The sequence below is a fragment of the Octopus bimaculoides genome, chromosome 1, assembly GCF_001194135.2.
Source record: "Octopus bimaculoides isolate UCB-OBI-ISO-001 chromosome 1, ASM119413v2, whole genome shotgun sequence".
Classification (NCBI taxonomy): domain Eukaryota; kingdom Metazoa; phylum Mollusca; class Cephalopoda; order Octopoda; family Octopodidae; genus Octopus; species Octopus bimaculoides.
The window spans coordinates 96,578,896-96,601,967 of record NC_068981.1 but is presented as its reverse complement, the minus strand read 5'-3'; the positions used below and the strand labels follow the sequence as shown (position 1 = coordinate 96,601,967).

The 23,072-nt window shown below is 35.9% G+C and overlaps 1 protein-coding gene across 5 annotated transcripts in view; it reads left to right on the top strand.

Moving 5' to 3' along the window:
• Window positions 1-23,072, top strand: part of LOC106867929 (myosin-G heavy chain) — a 116,350-nt gene that overhangs the window by 44,498 nt on the left and 48,780 nt on the right. For 4 of the 5 annotated variants that reach the window (XM_052968404.1, XM_052968413.1, XM_052968403.1 and 1 more), the window contains exons 3-4: window positions 547-588; window positions 12,758-12,869. In XM_052968404.1, coding sequence (XP_052824364.1) covers window positions 547-588; window positions 12,758-12,869 — 154 coding nt within the window. The remainder of the gene's footprint in view (window positions 1-546; window positions 589-12,757; window positions 12,870-23,072) is intronic. The other variant, XM_052968406.1, reaches the window with a different exon arrangement.

The window sequence follows — 23,072 nt, the reverse complement described above, 5'->3', positions numbered from 1 at the left end:
ATTTCCCTAATTAGTTCTACTAACAATTAAAGATTTAATAGATCATGTGATTCATGATTATATTAATACAGATAATTAACATTATTAGTAGACCGTTAACTGAAACTAAGCCATCTTGAAATATGTATCTTATATAGTTTCTGAGAGATTCTGGTATCAACTAAATTCTGTTATAAACCATATATACTTAGAGTTGACATCTTGATAGAAAAGATTCTTTGGTTGTATAGATAACTTCTTTGGTTTAGTAACTATCTTTTAGAAACACTGAATTTTTTGTATGTAGCCAATGTTTATTGCATGAAGCATTAATGACTAATCTGTTTACATTATGTAAATAAATCCTCTTGTTGAATTAGTTTAATATTTCCTCTGCTCAAATGTTAAACATGTAGCTCATAATGACTAATTACAATTTTATTTATATATTTTTTGTGGGGGATTCTTTTTTTTTTTATTACTCAGCTATTTATTTATTTATTTATTTATTTATTTAATGTTTTATAAAAATATTTCTTTTACTTAATTTGCTACTGTTAATTTCAGGGCCGGAACACGTGAGGTTCACAACAAATTGGAAAAAAATAGGTAATATCTGAATTTATGTGTACATGAAATCTAATTTTGTTTTATAATAATTTAAAAATTTATTTTATAATTTTGTCATTAATATTATTTTTATTTATTTTGTAATATCTTCCAAGGAACCAACCTCTGAAATATCTCTTTTTAGTCTTTTTATTTTACTTGTCTGCGATAGAAAAAGTATCTGTATATATTCAGAAATTAAGCACTTCACTTTTTTGCTTCCATTTTATTATGAATTGGCTCACTTTCCTTTTTATGCCAACGTCTTTCACATTAGTATAATCCTATCATACAAAACACAAATATTTGGGTACTTATAAATAATAGGTGTTTCAAAGATTATAATTCTGTTTCATTTTGATATGTATTATTTCCTTGGTAAAATCAAGGCTGTGAAATAGGTACAAAGATCTTCAAGTCCAATTCTGACAGGTCAATTTATAGTATCAAACCCTATATTTTTAATTAGACCACTGATATATAATATACATAATCATCAGGCTGCACTTTAGGTCCCTAACCTATTGACATTTAATCTTAAAAGGCGAGAGCTGTGCCTTTGGGACTTTTAACCCTTTCATTACCATTAAAAGACACTGCCTTCATTTCAATTAGTTTTGAAAATAATGAAGAATTTAGGAAAATATTTTTGAAATGATTAATCTGGTGACTGAAACATAAATTAGCAATAAAAACAGTAAATACTTAATCCTTTAGCTTTCAGATTAATCTGTCAAATGTAATGCTTATGTATTCACATTAAAAAAAAAATAATCATGCATTATCCCATAGTTTTGAGATTTTGATATGATTGTTGGGTAAGTAAGAAAGGCTGGAATAGGGGTTAAAACAAAAATCAAAAATGTGCTAAGATTTTGTTTGCTGAAGAAAAAATTCTTGTATGTGATCTTGCTTCATACAAACACTTGAAATGCATTTGATGTTACATTTTATATATCGTCAAAATGAAGTTAGTTCAGTTTTATGCAAATCCATTAACCCAATAATTACTTCAGGCTTTGACACCATGAGAGAGAGAGAGATGTATATACATATATATATACTTACATGTATATGCATACATATACATGCAAATACATATCTGTGCATGTGTGTATATATAATCTGCATTTATGCGTATGTAAATGTGTGTGCATATAACTATGGGTGTATAAAAATATGTATATATGTGTGTGTATGTACACATACACATATACACATGTATGTAGTGGACATGTACTGTTTCATTCCTGCTTGTCTGCTTATTCCCGGGCAATTTTTATGTTTTTCATGCTGTTGATACTGCCAGTTTGAGAGGTACTGACCAGGTGTTGAAACCATAATGATATTTATTAGGCAGCTGAGGATGGGAATATATATTTCATATACTTGTTGTCTGTGAATCTTTTTTATCTTCGATCTTGTTATTTTGAGTTGTCCTTCATTCTCATTAGGTTGGTATATGGTGGTTTTGTTCTTAGTTTTATTGTATATATTGATATTACATGATTGCTTCATTGGTAGTTTTATTATGCTAGGATATTAATTGAAGTCTTTCTAGTTTTATGAGGTTTTATGGTGTATGTATATATATATATTTTTTGTTGGGAAGAAAGTAATTTCGGTTTTTTAGTGTGAAATAAAAGTCATTTTTTTTTCATGCAAAGAATGTACTTTAATCAATTATATATTTTCCATTTTGTTTGATGACTTTTTGCCATCGTTCTATCAACTTCATGATTCCGTGCTCAGAACTTCTGGTCCTTATCAGCCAAAAACTGAAGCAAGTGCGATTTCAGGTCGTCATCATTATTGAAAGTTTTATTCAAAGAATTTTGCAAACTTCGAAGTAAATGGTAATCTGATGGTGCAAGGTCAGGGCTATATTGTGGATATGATGTCACTTCCCAACCAAGCTCCAATAATTTTTCACGAGTTAGCAAAGATATGTGTGGTCTAGCGTGGTCATGGTGGAACACGATGCCTTTACGATTTGCCAATTCTGGCCATTTTTCTTTGATTGCTTCCTCCAGTTTCATTAGTTGTTGACAGTAACATCTGAATTGATCATTTGGTTCCTTGGAAGCAGCTCAAAATACACAACACCTTTGTAATCCCACCAAATTGACAGCATGACCTTTTTTTTTTTTTTGATACGATTCAACTTTCAATATTGTTTGTGCTGGTTCATTACACTTGGACCATGATTGTTTTCAATTGATGTTATTGTAGACAATCCATTTTTATAATTGTTGTGTATGATACATTTCACCTCTCTGCAATCTCTCACACAGTTATATGAATATGAGATAACAATCCAAGGATAGAGCTTATAGATATTTTAATACATCGTTACACATTTCCACGAATCACATATGGAAATGTGCGTAGTGATGCATTAGAATATTTATAAATTCCATCAAAGCATTATATTTATTATTACTATATTTATCCTACATTATATATGTACAGCTTGATGCAACCCCAAAAAACTGGTTCATCAGTCAGCATCTATAGACTGTAGCTGGTATAATGGAATAGGAGCTTTGCTTATTCAAAAAGTTTCCCATAAACAAATTAAAAAGGTATATATATTATATATAGTTAAAATTTACATGCAGATAAACACAATTAGGCTTTACATATATACATATACCTACATGTATATAAATATATTTATATAGAGTATAAAAAATACTGAATACTAAGAAAATCGGCTCTCCTTGAAGTTCTCTAATAGCCACTTTTGACACTGGGACTACTCCTGGATGAAGAATTTGCAGTTCAAATTTATATGAGCACTATTCTGTTAATGGGTATTTGTAAAAATGAAATTTTCTATAAATGCCTCTCAGAATATGTAAATTACAATTATTTTGGAATTTACTGTGAAAAGGAAAATGTTGAGCAAACACACATACATACTGATGTACATCACAATTTGTTTTTGAAATTTCAGGTTTCATTTTATAGGTGTATGTGATGTGTGTCAGTATGTACGTCTGTGAGCAATTTTTTAATTTTTTTGATATCAAATTCTGATATAATTGTAATCTACACACTCTGAAAGGTATTTGTAGAAAATTTCATTAAAAATACCTACTTTTCTGAAAGTTATGTGGAAACAAAGCTGACTTGTGTGAGTTTTCCAAAAACCCCTTCCCTGTCCATGGAAAAGTGTTTTTAACAACAAATTTCAATATAATCAGAATCTACACCATCTGAAGCATATTTTTTAGAAAATTTCATTAAAAAATATGCTTTTTTCTGGAAGTTATGAGGTAAGAAATTTGAATGGGGCACACATGTATATATATATGCCAAGCAATGAAATATTAGTCCTTAGTAGATACTGGTAAAACATGCAACAGTTGAAAATGTAAAATTTAAAGCAGACAGCTATAAGATGAAATAGTGCAAAGTAGTTGTTAATAGAATGTGCATTTTATATCAAAAAACAATAATGAATAAATGAAGAATATTAACTGAAAATAAAAGAGAATGAAACATAAACTTTACTAGAAGTCATAAGGATATTTAAACATGCAATGTTTGCCAAGTAGAAATTCAAATGGTAGATTACATATTTGCATATGCAGTGTGGTAACCATAGGAACAATAGTCAAGAGGGCTTAGGACAAAAGTTGTCTAGAGAAAGAAGATTGTTATGGTTTCTTACTCCCTTGTTCTGAAAGTACTAATAATCCATCTAGCTAGCTGCCTGCATTTCATTGCCAACTGTCAGTAACCAGGTCATGCACTGATTGTGATTCTGGAACTGCAATCTTTCTAGGTCCAGAGTTCTTTGCATTGCATTTAACTTTGTCTGCTGTTAGTGCAGGGCTTGAAACTTTCCAGCATTTAACAGCATGTTATTGGTTGTCACCTCGCTTCTATATTGCATCTAACGTTTGTTGCAGGTGCATGCCATCTTCAGGGTTTTGTATTACTTCTGAGACTTTTGTGTCATCTGCATAACTTGTGAGAATGGCTCTGTATGGATGAGGGTATATTGGAGAGGACCACTATGAATAGTAGCGGCCTCAAGACAGTGTCCTGTGGGCCTCACTCACTATTTGTGTTTCCTTGGAAGTGGCTCCATTGCCCACCACTACCTGACTTCTATTTTTTAAAATGTCTTGTAGCCACTTTTCAAGTTTTCCAACTATGCTGAGGTAGTTGTGATATATTCCATGATAGGCCTTTGCAAAGTCAAGATATATCACATCCACATTTGAGTGGTTAAGCAGCTGTTTTTTCACACACGGTCATATTGTTGTAAAAGAAGTCATTTTCTTCAAAGAATATGGACTATTTGTTCCATGATTTTGCTGATATGCAAGGTTAGAGAGATAGTCCTATAGTTTTTGGCATCCACTCTACTACCTCTTTTATGAATAAACATGTTCCTTCCTTCAACTTGTCTGGAAGAGAGACTGCTGTGGTTTTGCTTGGGTGTGTTTATATGATTTTAGAAGGATTGCTGGGAAACCATCAAGGCCAGTAGTTGAGTTTAGGTTTATCTTGCCTATTGCCAGTATTCTTTTATATCAGTGTAATCAATTGTTACTGCCTCTCTCTTTATAACTATGGTGGTAAAGAACTCTACAGTTTTGCTAACTTGCATGTGCTGTAAGGATGAAAATACTTTTGAATTGTTCATTCAGTGTTTCACTCATCCTCATTGGGTTTCCTGTGAAGGAGTCATCTTTTTGGAGCAATGATCCTACTCTGCAACACACTAAGGCAGTTTCTTTTGGCAAACTTAAAGAAGGCTTTAGGGTTTAATTTTTATATTTTCTATAACCCAGGCTTCTTTGCCTGCTCTCTCTTTTCTGTGAGAGTACTACAGATTTCCTTCAATCTTCAGCACTGTTGTTTGCAGGTGGGATTTAAGTTTCATGTCAATGTCAAGTGTGGGGAGACATTGAGGCCAATCCTGTTTGAAGATCCCTTTCCAATCAATTTCCAGTCTGTTTTATGGAAGTTCAGATTGGATAAATTTTAGGTGCTTCTCATAGGCTGCATGTCTGTGAATTCTTGTAGTCCACATATGGTCATTATATTGTAATCTGAGCTTACTGTTAGTGTCACTTTTACATTATGGATGAGTGCTGTATTGTTTGTGAAGCAGAGATCAATTATATTGTTTTCCCTGGTTGGTTGGAGTACTACTTGCTCCATGTATAATGTGTCAGTGAGGTTGAACAGGGATTCCACCTGTCTTTGTTTGCACCGCATCATTGTTGAGAGGAAAAGGCCCTCAAGCCATCCTACACTGGGCAGGTTGAAGTCTCCTATGTGAAGTATACTGATGTGTTATTCTAATTTGGTTAAGACTGTTTATATTTTTGCAAGGCAGTCTTCAAATGCACTGTGATTTGGAGCACTTAGTAGGCAATAAATAATACAAATAACTATATTGAGTTGTCTTATATGTACAATTAGTACATCACACACCGAGTTTGAATATGATAAAAGGACCTGGGGCATGAGGTCTTCGTGGATGTACATTGCAACTCCACCATGACTCCTGTCTTTTCTGTTTGTTACACAATATAACATACTTTGGTATGTGTATCTCTGCATCTGCGATATCCAGTTTTAAATGCATTTTAGTGGGTGCTATGCATAAAGCTTGATTGCATGCTACAAGGTCTTTCAGGACAGGAATTTTGGTTCTGTTACTGTATTGTAACAGTCCACTAATATTTAGTGAGAGTATCAGTGTGACATCTGTGTTGATGTCAGTGGTAGTCTTATATGTTGGTGGGGGTGGCTCCCACTCTAAATTTGATGCACCTAAGTCTGTTGCTGCACGTTCTTTATGCCATGCATAAAAAAGATTGCTACTTAACTGCAGCCATTATGACTGCATCTGGATAGAACTGGTTGTTGGAAGAGTACACACTACATCTGCGTATTTTAGTCTTGGTGCAGGTGGTGCATGACCTTTTCCTCTTTGGGGTCTTTGTTTATCTTTTGGTCCCTTTGGATGGAAGTTTTTGCCCTGCCTCATACAGCTGTGACATAGTTTTGGGTCTGTGAAACAGCAGTTTGCACCATCATCTCCATATCAGCAGACACCACACAAATACAATTTACACACTTGTGTGTGATCTCTCTTTTTTCATTTCTATTGTCCAGAGACTTTCTTGTCCCAGTAGTTTTCTTTTACTATTGAGCCCTTTGCATATGGGCAGTCTTAACTTATTTCTTTCCTTGGTTGTTCTTCCTGGGACCTGTTTTTTTTTCTTTTTTTATTTGTATCATCATCGTTTTGTTCCTGTTTGTTTTCAGAGGCTTTTGTTTTCTTTTTTTCTTCATTTTCTTTTGCTCTTTAGTCTCTTCAGCTCTTCACATTGGTGGTGGTATTGCCATTAGTGCTGGTGTCTCTTTCCCTGACAGGTCTCTCATTCATGGTTTCATCTTTGTTCTCTTGGGGATCTGTAAAGCCAGGGGAACATCTCTCACTCACATCAGTGTCTCCATCTTTTTGTGTTTGTTTTCTAAGAGGGTATCAAGGATGTTAATGTGAGGTCTGATGAGAACATCTTGTTTCTTAAGTATATGTATGTGACAGAGTGTACACAAGGAGGAGGAAAGAGAACAAGTGGAAAGCCAAGGAAAATGTGGCATAGTATGTTCCAAGACGACATGATAACATTAGGAGAGGGTTTTATCTGGAGTCTTGATCTCAACAACGGTGTTAAAATGGTGACCTTTGAGCTGCATTTTCATCTTGAGGAAGAGATGGAAGTCTGCTGGTGCTAAATTTGGTGAATAGAGCAAGTGTAGAAGTGATACCATGTTGTTTTTGGCAAAAAACTTGCAAACAAGGAGAGCTCAGTGACATGCTAACAGAGACCTTGACAGACTTCAACACAATATTCTTTCTGTTCAGTGATCAGCAGGTGGGGAGCAAACTTGGCAAAGACATGCTGCATGTTCAATTCAGATGTTAGGAATGCCTGTACAGATCCATATGACAGACTAACAACATCAGCAATGACATTAATTGTCCTCCAATAATCCTCGTACACAAGCTGATGAATTTTCACACCTGTGAAATAATGAACTTTAATAGGTGTTTTAAAAGAGCATTTATATATTAAATTATTCCTAAGACATTACTACTGTTACACATATTATTGAGTTTATGTTACCAGAAAGGGCCTTATAAATAATTTCATTGGTCTTCAAGTTGTTACTATGAGGAGATACTGCAGTATTATTATCTTCATTTAATCCAGATAAAGATGTAATATTTGTAGTAGACATAGATTGGTATTTGCTACCTGACTGATTAAAGGTACATTTTATTACTAATGTTATTTAATTTCCTTCTGTTAATTGCTGTTGTATTATCTACTAGATTAGGTGTAGTGGAGTATGCAAATTTTATGGCATGTCAATTAAGTATCTTTCTATATCTACCAGAATAGGGAAAAAGCATTTCCAATGCTGTAAAAATATTCCTGGGATATCCAAGTTCATCTGAATTTCAAAGGATGTGTTAAACCATATGACATTTCTTTTATATAATCTAATTCTACTGGGTTTCATTGTCATTATTGAGATTAGTGAGGTTGATTCTACATTTTATTCTTCCTCTTATGATCATACAATGTGCAATGATTATTCTCAGGTTTAAATTTGTTATCCCTATATTCAACTTTTTTATTCACATAATCGTGCTATAATTCCAGAATTTTCCAGATATGTGTCCGGGTTTTTGATGGAAATACCAGAGTTATTTATATAATTTGCTTCTTAACTATACAATCATGTTGGTTACTATGTGAACTGTCTTTTCCTTATTTATTCTTCTACTATCTATATGAAAGCCTTCCTATTCCTGGCACAAATCCACACATCCCTCAATACTACTCCCCACTCCTAGTTGGGTGGGTTTTTTTTTGTCTTGCAAAGTACTTGGTGACTCTTTGGTGCTGGTGCCATGCAAAAAGCAGCCAGTACACTCTGTAAAGTGATTTGTTGGTGTTAGGAAGGGCATCCAGCTGTAGAAACCATGCCAAAACAGATAGTGGGACTTGGTGTGGCTTCCAGCCTTGCCAGCACCTGTCAAACTGTTCAACCCATGCCAGCATGGAAAGCAGATGTTAAATGATGATGATTTATTACGTTTATGTTCTTGTGATTATAGTATATAAAACTACTGCAGCAAAATACAACATCCATAGAGGATATAGTTGAGCTTATGTAAAGTCTGCATATTGTATGGCTTTGAGATTAGATGTGGCTCCAAAGGCTTTCATCATCATCATCAACAACGGCATTTAACATCTGTTTTCCATGCTGGTGTGGATTGGACAGCTTGACAGGAACAGGCCAGTGGCTTCACTAGGTTCCATAGTCTGTTTTGGCTTGGTTTCCACAGTTGGATGTTCTTCCTAATGCCAACCACTCTACAAAGTGTACTTGGTACTTTTTATATGGTACCAGCACCCGCATCAATGCTTTTTATGTGGCACCTTGGTTTTAGGATCTCAATTCTGTTGTGGTGTGTGGGTCTTCTCAAGTACAGCATTGTGTTATATTAGCATAGGTATGCAATGCATTTATGCTGCATTTTGAGTGTGCTGTGAATTTGTAGAAAATACATATGGTAGAGGAAGTATTTGGGATAGAATGAGCATCTTGCTAGAAGTAGATGAAAGCAAGCAGAATAAGACATTTTCCCCAAGGGTACCAGTCTATAGTAATTATGGTATTTTCTTTGTTTTCTTTGTTTTTTTATTTTTTGACATGGTGAAGATGTTTCTGCATGTTACAGGTCTAGAGATATAAGTTCAGGTGAATTCTATAGTGTAAGACAAAGTAGAGATGACGAGTGAAGGAGAATCAAGGGATCAGGTTAGCTTGTGTGTTTGTGAGACAGTTCCTAGGCTGGAGGAGTGGGAATCTTTGTAGGAATAATAAAGGAAAGAATGAGAGTTCACAGCCATGTCAGTGGGTTCACAGTAATAGTAGTAGTAGTGAGTGTAAGTGTTAAGTGCAGGTTTACTGAATAGTTGGGTGGATTTCTTTTTTTTTTTGTCAATGCAGCCTGATTGTTTGTCTATGTAACAGCTGCTCTGTCTTAGATATATGAGCAGTGTTCTAGTGTGACAAACAACTGTGCCTCATATAACCAGCAGCTGTTCATTAGTTTCTGGCTCTGAAGAGAAAATGTCTCCTTTGGCATGCAGTTTTGACTGCTATAGCTGTGTGGTCATCATGAGAAATCAGTAGTTAATGTGAAGTGTAGCATTTGTTAGGTTTGTGAAAGTTTTAGCTGTGACTTGTTCATAACCGAAAAGGGTATTTAATGCCGTTTTGTTTAGGTGTATGTGTAGTGGCTTTGTGTTTTTTAATTCTGTAGAAGTGGACCAGGTTGAAAGCCTCCTCCAGTGTGGAAGATGTTTTCAAAGTGCCTTTTCAATATCTAGCATGAAGTGTCTTGGTTACATGTCGATGATATCCTTGTGAAAGAAGAAATCGAGGAGTGAAAGATGGTACTATATGCATAAGAATATGTTTAATTAGGAGTGTCTAGTTAGTACAGCTAAGATGTAATGAGTTTGTTTTCTAGGCTTATAAAAATTATGCATGCATACATACATGCATGTATGTATGTATATATGTATGTGCATAATTTTTATAAGGAAAAGGTTAACAGTGTTTGAAGTTCCAGCTAAGTTTTCTTTGTCAGACTGATTGATGATGGTGACTGAACCAGGTCTTGCTGAACTTTTCCTTTTTAAAAATAAAAATGTATATTATACTCATACTTAGTAGTATTGAGTGAGCCTTCAATTAGCGTTTGACTTTGTTTATATATATATATGTTGCCAGTGCCACTTAACTGGCTCTTCTGCGGGGCCGTCGTAGGATTTTCGAGCGAGATCGTTGCTGGTGCCCCTGGACTGGCTCTTGTGCGGGTGACACATGAGGTTTTTCGAGCGAGATGAGTGTGGCCGTTGCCAGTACCGCCTGACTGGCCTTCGTGCGGGTGACACATAAAAGCACCCACTACACTCTCTGAGTGGTTGGCATTAGGAAGGGCATCCAGCTGTAGAAACTCTGCCAAATCAGATTGGAGCCTGGTGTAGCCATCTGGTTTCACCAGTCCTCAGTCAAATCGTCCAACCCATGCTAGCATGGAAAGCGGACGTTAAACGACGACGATATATATATATATATATATATATATATATATATATATATATATATATATATATATATATATATATATATATATATATATATATACACACACACACACACACACACACACACACACACATATACAATAATAACTATATAATTATATATATACTCCAATTAAAGCAATATTATCTAAACAATTGACTGAAAAATGATGAGGTAACCCAGGCTAGAATTGAACCCACATATCAACGCTAACATGGCTCCATGCGCATCCAATTGAGCCAGAAGACTCATTCATAAATTTCAGTCAAACTTTATGTATAGATACTTAACTGTCTAGTACTACATATAACATTTGTAAACAAACACAGAGGCTTGACAAGTTATGGAGAAAGAGCAACTACACAAGTCTTTTTTATACAATAATAGCTATATAATAATATATCATAATAATAATAATAATACATTTACTCTGATTAAAGTGACATTATCTAAACAACTGACTGAAAAATGATGAGCTGGCTCAGGTTAGAATCAAACCCATATATCAACACTATCATGGCTCCACATGCATCTGATGGTTAGTCAATTGTTTTGATAATGTCACTTTAATCAGAGTATATATATTATTAGTATTATATAGTTATTATTGTATAAAAAAGACTTGTAGTTGCTCTTTCTCCGTAACTTATCCAGCCTTCAGGGTTGTTTACAAATATTATATATATATATATATATATAAACCTGTAATTAGTGACGCTGTTGTTCTCATATAACAATATAAAATATAAAGCAATTCCTCTAAAAAAAATTAAAGCATATAGCAGTTAGTACTTTTACTTAGGTTCCATGTACATAAAAAACAAGACATAGAAGTGGTCAGTCAAGTGATTATTAGTAACCAATGTTAACTAAACACTTTATGGTTGCTATGTGTTATGTTTTATTGTAATCATGGTACAAATAATCAGCAATTTGTTTTTGATGTCATTAACCTAATTGGCCTTTTATGATAACCTTATCACTAATTATAGTGTATGAGTATCTTTCAGAACTTAAGTTTTGCAGATGTTTGTTGAAAACCTTGCAAGACTTGTCATAAACCAGCTGTAACTATCTAAGCTGTTATAATGCTGTTATTGCAAACTATTCTTCTAAAAGAGTAAATGAGGAGGGGTCTTCAGATAGTTTCTTGACCTGCTAAAAGTAGCACCCAGATTTCCTTCAAGTCATACCTACTGTTTTAATAAGGAATATGTTTGATAATTTAGTTGTGGCTTCCTTGCCCATAGAAAAATTGGTTGCAGTTGAAATGCAATAGTTACTCTGATGATGTTCTAGATGATTCAAACAAGTTATTAAGTGAAGTTGAGATAAGATTGTTTATTGTGGGCTAGAGTTGGGTATAAATCTGGTGATTTGTGGGCAGACAAGGTAGTTTCAAAACAATGTAATTCTTGGAAATAAGGCTATTTAAAGGTGGTGTTGGTATCTCTTGCAGAAGTAATTTTCCCCTTTTTTTTATATTTTCTCAGTGATTAAAAGATGTACTTAGTAATACACAATGGTTGACACAATGAAGTGTACACTTGTCATCTAATCAGAGGGCTTTGTTTTTAGGTGTAGTCTTAAGTGAAGGGATATTCTTGGACTCGGGCATAAGAACAGTTGTATAGATAGATGTTCAGAACAAATTTTATGCCAAATAAAAGTATACTTTCTTTTCATTAGTTGTTGTTCATTAGGGTTATCATATCTTTCTTCATGTTAAAACTAGGACTTCATATAGTTTTCTTTTTTCCTTTTTATTAATTTATTTTTTCTTTACTTTCAGTTTTGATTAACTCCAGATTTTTTTCTTTCTCTTAATTGTAATTCTCTTATACTCTTAAATGTCTTAATAGTAACAGCCTGTTCCTCTTAGTTGTTAGTTCCATTATTCAGTACTTAATTTTCATTTTGATTGCATCATTTATTTTACTTATCTTTTTAACAGGAGGGCCCACATGAAGGAATGTTTCGATGGTCTTCGTAACCAAATACCTCCTTCAGAGGACAAAAAGAACTCCAATCTAAGTATTTTACGAAGTGCTCTTCGATATATACAGGTAATTCATTCTTATATATTAATATTGAATGGGAGACATACCAGTTATATGTTTAAAGTATTGGTTTATAAGGCAAATTTTTACAACTAAGCTTGTAGTAACTTGAAAGAAAAGTAGTAAACCATTTTTGATCATGGGCGAGAGTTTGTTGAAATGAAATCCATTTGCCTGATTGGCAAACCTTCCCTTTGTGAACATTTCTCTGGATTCTTGTTCCTTTACTTGGAATGGCATATTTTGAATCATTGGCATTCTTAATTGAAAATTTTGAATCATTAACCTACTATTTACTCTTTTTGGATCTCTTACTGCTAAGATATTGGGTTTTGCTTTCCAGAACTTGTGAGATACATTCATTCATTCATCATCTACTTCTTCATTTGAATTTATGTATTGTTATATTTCTTTCATTAAACTCTGATAAACATTATATGCAATTCTTCATTCCAAAACTGCCTATCACTGTTTGAAACTTCTCTCTTATATGTACCAATTTTTTTATTAATCAATTACTATTATTATCAGTAAAAAGTATTTTGGACTGTTAACCTCATTTTTCTATCTGATTGTAAAGCATGATGTTTGAAATTGTTCAATCATTAGGTGTCAGTGGTGAAAAATAATTGTTTTCTTAATACATTTGATGGCTCCTTAACATTCTAGCTATTGTAATTTTATTTCAAAATACTACACCCTCAGTATAGGTATCTCGTTTTTTAGATCTCTCTACTTTACTCCATTCAGTAGTTATAACTGCTCCATATCATCACCCTCTCTCGATCTCTGGCGTGTGCGTGCATGCATGCACACACACACACACACATTTGTTTGGTGATGAATTTATTTTGTTCTTCATTAATGCTTTCATAACTTCAGCTGATTTAAATGTCCTGGTAATGGTTTGTCTAAACTCACCCCTCCCCTACCAACTGCTCTTTAATTTTCTGGAGCTCTGCCTTGATCCAGTCCTGCTAATTTCATTTCACCTCAGCTTCTCTTAGGTATTATTTTCACTTTCTCTTTTTGTTAGTATGTAATCCTGTATCTTGTTTTCCCCTTATTTTATGATTGGTACACTATATGATGCTTGTGTGCGAACAGCTATACTCCTTGGTAGCGAGATATGGGCTCTGAATCCAGAAGATATGCATAGACTGGAGAGAAATGGAGATAGTATACTCTGTTGGATGTGCAACATCAGAGCACATGTATGGCAAAGTGCAAATGTATTGAGAGAAAAGTTAGGCACAAGAGAAATCAAATGTAGCATACAAGAGAGAAGACTATGTTGGTTTGGACATGTGATGTATATGAATGAGGATAGCTGCATAAAGAAGTACCGATCGCTAAAAGTAGATGGTGCTTGTGGAAGAGGGAGACCCAGGAAGACATGGGATGGAGTGGTAAGGACCGATCTCAGGATGTTGGACCTCACAGAGGAAATGACAATGGACCGAGATGTCTAGAATCGCTGTGTGTCCCACCCACACTTAACAAGGAAACGTCTCACATACTCTACCACAACAAACCAAACTACGTCTGTACATCTCTTCTCTTCCTCACATTTCCACTTCATGTGCTATGCTTACTTCCCACTCTCCAACCCTGTCCTCTTGGCCCTGTGCCACTATATCATTGCTCTCCGCTAGACCCCAACCTATGTGATCCACCCACACGCCCTGTCTCACTGTATTATTGGTATCTGTTAGCCCCCAACCTGTGTGTTCCACCCACATGTAACAAGAAAACTTTTCACTTACCCTACCCCAACAAACCAATCTACATCTCTTCCTCACATTTCCTTTATACACTCCCTATCCTGTCCTCACAGCCCTGCTTCTCTGTATCACTGCTATCCTGTAGCCTCCTGACTATATACACCCAGGTTTTGGCACCCACCCCACCCCACCCCCACCCCGCACTCTTTAATCACACTTCCTTTGCAATATCCTGCCACTTATATCGCGTTTTGAACCTCAAGGATATGCCCTGGCACTTGCCACCATCTATATTTCTCTTTTCCTTTACTCAGCCATCCCATTTATATTCTGCTCCCTGTCCCTTGTGAGTATGCCTGGCATTTTGCCACCATCTCTACCCTGCTGACTCCCACTCTCTCTCTCCTTCTCCTGCACTTCCCTCAAGTTGGGTAACCATGTATTTCCTTTGCAGTAGCGCACCTATTTCTGTCTTCATTCCTAATCGGGGATGTAAAAAGCACTAAGTCCACTCTGCTGAGTGGTTGGTTTCAGGAAGGGCATCCAGCTGTAAAAATCCTACCAAAACGGTCACTGAAGTTTGGTGCAGGCTTCTGCCTGGCCGGCTCTTGTGAAACTGCCTTGCCCATGCTAGCATGGAAGGCAGACATTAAACGATGATGATGATGATGCCTCCAGCATGCATTGGGTTTTCAGAAACTCACTTAAAAACAATGGCTCAAGTTAGAGGGAAATGGATGCTGTGGTATGCTTCAACCCATGAGCTTTGTTTTTTTTCTCCTCCTCCTCCAAGCATATCAGTGCTCTACTGATCAATTTTCTTTTCTCAGCGTACCAATTTCTCATTATATCAAATTCTTCTCCCTCAAATCACACTCACTGGTTCTAATATACTAGACACACATAACTACTCATTCTCTTTCAAATGTTTTCTCATATCTCTTAACTATTTCTGTGTCTGTGCTTCTGTAGGATTTACTTTCCTCTGGATGTCAGTAATAAAGGTTTCTAATTCAGTTTATTTATTTTTTTTTTTTTCGTCACATTCTTTAAAATCATTTGCTGTCTCAACTCCTTCACCCACCAGTGGTTTAAATAAATTTCATCTTGCATTTAAGGTATCTATCTCAAATCATCTGTTTCTGAAGGTTTCTTCATTGGTGACTTCTTTTAACCCAGTCCGTTGTAGCTTTACTACTTCTATATCCATACTAGCCTGATTTATCTACATTAGTTTCTTTTCTTTCCCTATCAGTGACTGATTCATTGACTCTCCATTCTTGATTTCTTTATTTGTTCAGTTGCTGTTCTCATTACAATCATTTAATCACTGTCAAGACATTTCACTCCATATCATACTTCACAACAACTACCTCTTGGATCCCCTTTGCTAACTCTATATTGACTGCCCTTAGTGCCAAATGTGCTTCTTTCACTGATCTGTCTGAAACAACTAAGTGGGTGACTGAAACTATCACCTAAGGTATGTCTCTTCAAATTCACCATACATGCCATATTCATAACTTTTGAGTAGTTCATATGCAATCATACTGAAAATACTGCATACACTTAGAGAAAGTCAACTACTATGACCAGATATTCATCCATTATTGTCATACATAAAAGTATCATAAAAGCAGAAAATATGTATTGTATTTCCTAGAGCCAGAGAAAATATGTATTGTATTTCCTAGAGCCAGGTCTTTTGATCTGTTGCTAAGTGGACCTTGACTAGCCTTACAGAATACTCCTGATATTAGATAGGTTTAGCATTCCTGACCCTTTTCTCTTCCAATTCTACACTGCCCATCAGACAACAAATTCTATTCTAAACTTCTTTTCTTGACCAATTCTTTCAAATATACATACTTGTTGCAAACAACCTGCAAGGGACTCATAAGAAAAACATTCAAAATATAAAGCTAGAACATTGTCCTGTTTTCATCATTCATCCGCTTTCCATGCTGGCATGGGTTGGATGGTATGACAGAGGGCTGGCGAAACAGAAGGCTGCACCAGGCTCCAATCTGATCTAGCAGAGTTTCTACAGCTGGATGCCCTTCCTAATGCTAACTACTCCACGAGTGTAGTGGGTGCTTTTTACATACCACCGGCATGAGGGCCAGCCAGACAGTACTGGCATCAACCATGCTTAAATAGTGCTTTTTACGTGCCCCTGACACAAGAGCCACTTAGATGACACTGGCAAGGACCTTGCTTGAATGGTGTTTTTTACGTGCCATCGGCACAGGAGCCAGTCAGGTGACACTGACAATGATCACACTCAAATGGTGCTTTTTATGTGCCACTGGCATGGGAGCCAGTCAGGCAGTACTGGCAATGATCACACCAATCAAGTGGTACTGTCATCGGCCATGACAACAATTTCACTTGCCTCAACAGGTCTTCGCAAGTGCAGTTTACTGCCCAATAATTGAAAGGTACTCTTAAATGGGCTAGTTATTCTGCACTGGCATAGGCCACGGTTACAGTCTCACTTGGCTTGCCGGGTCTTCTCAAGCACAGCATATCTCCAAAGGTCTCGGTCACTTGTTATTACCTCTGTGAGGCCCAATGTTCGAAGGTTGTGCTTCACCACCTCATCCCAGGTCTTCCTGAGTCTACCTCTTGCACAGGTTCCTTTTACTGCTAGAATGTGACACTTTTACACACAGCTGTCCTCATCCATTCGCAACACATGACCAGACCAGCACAGTCGTCTCTCTCGCACACCACATCTGATGCTTCTTAAGTCCAACTTTTCTCTCAGGGCACTTACACTCTATCGTGTATGCACACTGACATTACACATCCATCGGAGCATACTAGCTTCATTCCTTGCAAGCTTATGCATGTCCTCAGCAGTCACGGCCCCTGTTTCACTGCCATGTAGCATGGCTGTTCGTACACATGCGTCATACAGTCTCCCTTTTACTCTGAGCGAGAGGCCCTTTGTCACCAGCAGAGGTAGGAGCTCTTTGAACTTTGCCCAGGCTATTCTTATTCTAGCATCTACACTTACAGCACACCCACCCCTGCTACTGACTTGGTCACCTTGATAATGGAAGCTATCAACTACTTGTAGTTTTTTTTTCCTGGAATGTGGCGGAAGCTGTTGTCTGCATATTTTCAGTGTTTATTGCTCCTGAGCATTTGCCACACAAAAAAACTATCTTCCTAGTTAGCCTTTCTTTGATATTGCTGCACTTCTTATGTATCCATAGCATACACTGGGTACATTTTATGGAGTTTCTACCTACACCTTTTCTACAGATCGAACAGGGATTTGTGGTTTGTCTGCCTTCCTACTTATTAAGATTTTGGTTTTTGCTAGGTTGACTCTAAGGCCCTTCGATTCTAGCCCTTGCTTCCATACTCGAAACTTCTCCTCTAGTTCTGATAGTGATTCAGCAATTAGAGCAAGGTCATCAGCATAGAGACGCTCCTAGGGGCATCCTGTCTTGAATCTGTTATTGCCTGGAGGACTATGATGAATAAGAGGGGGCTGAGGACTGATCCTTGGTGGACCCCTACCCCTACCCGGAATTCTTCACTGTACTCGTTGCCAAGCCTCACCTTACTGACAGCATCCTTGTACATGGCTTGTGCAGCTCTCACTAACTATTCATCTATTCCTAGTTTCCTTATTGACCACCAGATAAGGGATCGGGGGACCCTGCCAAAGGCTTTCTCCATATCAACAAAGCTTAGGTACAGAGGTTTATCTTTGGCTAGGTATTTCTCCTGCAGCTGTCTTACTAGAAATATAGTATCAATGGTGCTTTTCCCAGGCACAAACCCAAACTGCATCTCGTCTAAACTGACTCTCTCCCTAATTAGTTGGACTATGACCCTCTCCATGATTTTCATTACCTGATCCAATAACTTGATAGCTCTAATTATTTGTACCTAATGCATCACCTTTACCTTTGTAGCAGTTGACTATGGTGTTGCTACACCAGTCATTGGGTATGATTCTTTCATGTATCACCTGATTGACTATATGGGTGATTAGACTATAGCCAACACCACCAGAAATTTTTAGCATCTCTGCAGTGATTCCTGATGGGCCGGGGGCTTTCTCTGTCTTCATACCCTTAATTGCTTTATCTACCAAGGTACTGTCAATTCGGATAGCTGGTCTCTTTGTTGGATCGACATTCAACAGACTCTCTTTCTCCTATTCATTCTCTTCATTTAGCAACCTTTCATAGTGGCGTCTCCAAGTCTCTCTCCTTGTAGCCTCATTAAATGCAAGTGAGCCGTCATCCACGTGGACACATTTCTCTCCTACGACATCACAATTCTCTCTCACAAATTTTCTCTAGGTTGTTTGGCATAAAATGATGTCTGTACAAACTATATTTTACCATTAACTCCATAACATTAATAAATATTTTCGATATCATCGTTTTTGTATTTGCTTTTTCCTCTACTCCTTTTCTGCCTAAAAGGCTGGTCACCTTTGCAACACTAAATGTTTGTTTTTGAATATTGTTTGCGATGATTTTGTTATTTCTCAGGAAATGTATTCTATAGTAGTTTCCTGCTGCCTTGAGAAATTTGTTTTCATTATGGGAGCATAAAAGAAGGATGTGACTTTTCCTGCTTTTCTCAAGAACATTAGTGACCTAAGTGAAATAATTAAAACTAGAATGAAAAGCTGATGATATGCAGTTCTGACATGTCAACTATTGTTTATTACCAGAACATGCCACAATAGAGCATTGTGACAGGAAATGGTAGCTTACTTTGCTCAGAAGTTCTCATGTTAGGCTTTGTTAAAAATGTTATTGATGTCAAGAACAACATCAATTTTACTGAAGTTGTCAAAGATGAGAGATCATTGATGTATGACTTAGAGAAATAATTCCCCAGCAGTCTGGCTTTTTTAAAGCTATATTGATGGTTACTGAAGAGGGAGAAATGATTCAACATGAAGAAGATAGCTATATTAATGATGGTTAACATGTTTAAGATGTAGGGTGGGAACATGATACGTTGATAGTAAGTCTTCATAAATTGGAGAAAAAGATTGAAAAGTTTGCCAAAGATATGAGCTATCTCTGGAGCATGCTATTTGTGGGCAATGAAAAGGATACTGTTGGAACCAATCACCTTGTTGATTTGCTGTGATCAGAGAAGTTTTCACATGTGTTCACTGTTTGCATGGAGGTGGAGAATTTAGGAGGAGTTTTGTTGTGTGAATGTAGTGTTAAAAGCATAAATAGTGGCAAGAGTGCTACTTATAGAACCAGTTTAGTTGAGAGTACTAAGTACTGGAAAAGTCACATCCCTCTTTTATGCTCCCGTAAAGAAAACAAAATTCTCAAAGCAATGGCCTAGAAAGCTCTCCTGCAATTTGGGAGACAAGAGCACAGAGGAATTCTTTCACATTTGCATGTGGTGTCATTAAATGACTTCCAGTTGACTGCACTGGGTGCATCATCTAAGTGTTGAATGCAGTATTCTGAGTTTGTACACTGATGCAGTGCATGGTTATATGAAGAACTTAGAGAAACATATTAAGACGGCTGTCTCAGGAGGGTGTGCATGAACCTCATTTGCTGTCAAGAGTAGTCAGCCTAGAATTTGTATAGCCCTGAGCGGTTTACTGGCTCAGAGGGAGTGTTTTGCAGTAGGAATATGTGAGATGTGTTGCTTTGATTAGGCTGTGTTTAGACAATCTGATGGGACAGTAGTAGGAATAGGAGGAGGAATAAAGGATGGCGACAAGTATGAGAAAGAGATAAACCAATTATTTGGAGTGTCAGTGTGTCAAATGTAGCTATGAGAAAGATAGAGTTTCTATGTGCCACTGTTGGATGTCACAACTATGAAGTTGTGTGCGTTAAAACCAGCAAGTATAGGTAAAGTGAGATAGATGTCTGTGCAAGAATAGCTCCTGATTGTTAGAAGAGTTGAATGGAAAGTAGTTAAGACAGCAGATAAGATTAATAAGAAAGAGAGATTGAGCTAAAATTTTTCATTTTTCCTGATTTCAAGATGAGTAGTGATTCTATGTAAGCACATATGCTACCATTTAAAACGAAGCGTATAACCTGAACAGCTGAGATGGCTTAGATATTTAGCGAGATTAATTTCTGATCTGTAGTTTGCATGATGTAAATGTAGAGGATGGCAAATTGTCCAGTGGCTACTACTTCTGCTGTCCACTGCTTTCTTTAATAATCTTCTTCGTGAGCCTTACCGGTCTGGTTAATTGACGTATTTATTTTATAAATGTTTTTCTTTCTTGAAATATTTTCTTTCTTTGCTGATATGAATTGGACAGTGCTATAAATTTGGGATATTTACATAAGAATTGTTGGAGACATTTTCCACAGTTGAATGTTCCTACCAACATCAGTCACTGAGTTATCGAGTGAAAAATAAAACGGACAACTATTTTCCAGATTTACAGTTGTCACTAGTGTCTTGTTTGATTGTACAATGAAAAATACCAGATAGGATTTTAACTTTAGTGCATTTCCGCCAGGATTGACCGTCTAATTACCTGAGGATGTCGCCTATTATGTGTTATTGTTACTTTACTGGGTTATGTTACGTTCCCCTCTTGATATTAGCAATAAAAAGAAAGAAGACTAAGGTTATTCTCTGCTCATTCTTTTTTCCTCTATTCCACAATACCTTTTTTTTTAGATAGCATTTATAGTATAACCTTATTTTCGTTTTGTACTGTCACATTATGGCTTTCAGATTAAGCCTGGACACTTGTGTCACTTTCAAGATACTTAGACGATGGCAGAATCGGCAGAGCGCTTGGCAAAACATCTAGCGTCATAATGTCATGTCACTTTACGTTTTGAGTTCAAATCCCACCCAAGTTTACTTCTATCATTCATTCTTCCGACATCGGTAAAATAAGTACTGCTGTCCTAACCGACTAGAAGGTTATGGGATCTTTTTTAAAACGGGGGCCACATTTTTCATTAACGAAACACTTTGAAACTTGGAACACTGGTAGATTGTGTCATATAAAACATCTTTTTCTCTTAGTCTTCTTAAAAAAAAAAGAAATCCATAAATTATTCCATGTTAAAGTTGTCGTATTTCTGTAATTTCAACCAATCACTGACGTCCATTCAACCGATATACATTAAGTGCCGACTACATAAACAAACGATTCTGAAACAATTAACCCTAACCCTAACTCTCACCCTAACCCTAGGGTTAGGGTTAGGGTTAGGGTTAAAGCAAATTTAAAATGAAAAAAGCAAATAAAACAAAGGTATGGAGATTAAATACGCTTTACATCGCTTAGTGAGCCAAAGGAGTAAATGTAAACAACTGAATACTTGTCAGTGATTGGTTGAAATTATCGAAATAAGACAATTTTTTACATGAAATAAATTCGAATACAAAAATATTTTTCTGTTCTATAACACAAAATAGATAAGTATACGAAGTTTGAAAGTCTTTCGCTACCAAAAACACTACGTAAAACATTAATGAAAAATGTGGCCCCCGTTTTAAAAAAGATCCAGGTTATGTCCTAGCATGGACAGTTCATTGACTGAATTTGTTATTACTATAACGAAGAGGATTTTTTTTCTCTAGCAATAGTTGTGATGTGTGCCTTCTACTTAGCTAGACTTTTCTGTTGCACATTTACATGTTTTAAAATCAATATCTAGCAGTAATAAAGGCATGTTCATACGTAGTTTTCAAATAGTTCCCTTCGAATTTTAAATAAAATGTCATTTTTTTCTCTTGAAAATACAGTCGATCTTTACTATTTAGTTTTTATTCTATAAATGTAACTGTTATAGTTTTATTTCTTTTTCACATTTAATGTTTTAATAATAAAATGAGAATAAAGATCTAATTAGTGAAAAGTATAAATCAATAATGATTATGAAAAGCTACACATTTTTATAGCTAACTACAGTGATTTTTTTTTTGTGCGCGTGTGTTAATTGAGCTAGTCGTGTCTTACGTTTTCTCGCTTGCACCATTTTCATATTTAATGCTTTCTGTCTGTAAAGACGGTATTTCTGTGTTAGGTGTATATTTGATTCAACATAAAGCATGTTTAAATGTTTACCAAAGACTGCTTCAGATTACTTCATTTCAATGTATTCATAGACGCAAGTCTGCACTGCCATCTTACCTTCATCAATAAACACATTCGCGAGTTAAATTTAAAGGGAAAGAAACTATCTAGCAATGTGAATATTAAACCAATTAGTATTTCAAGTTATCTATTGTAACTGCCTATCTATAGACGCGATGTTTAATTTCGATATACATCAAAATGATACAGAAAGATGAAATGACAAACAAGATGTGTTATCGTTTCCAAATGTGAAAACGCTAATTTGCAAATGTTATTGTTTATATAAGTTACAGTTGCCCTAAAGTTTATATTCGAAGTTTGCGTGGGGTAAAGTTGACAGTTGGATTTATTATTTTGAAATTAGGGCAAGACTTCCTTTTGTACCACCCCAAGATTTCCTTTTGT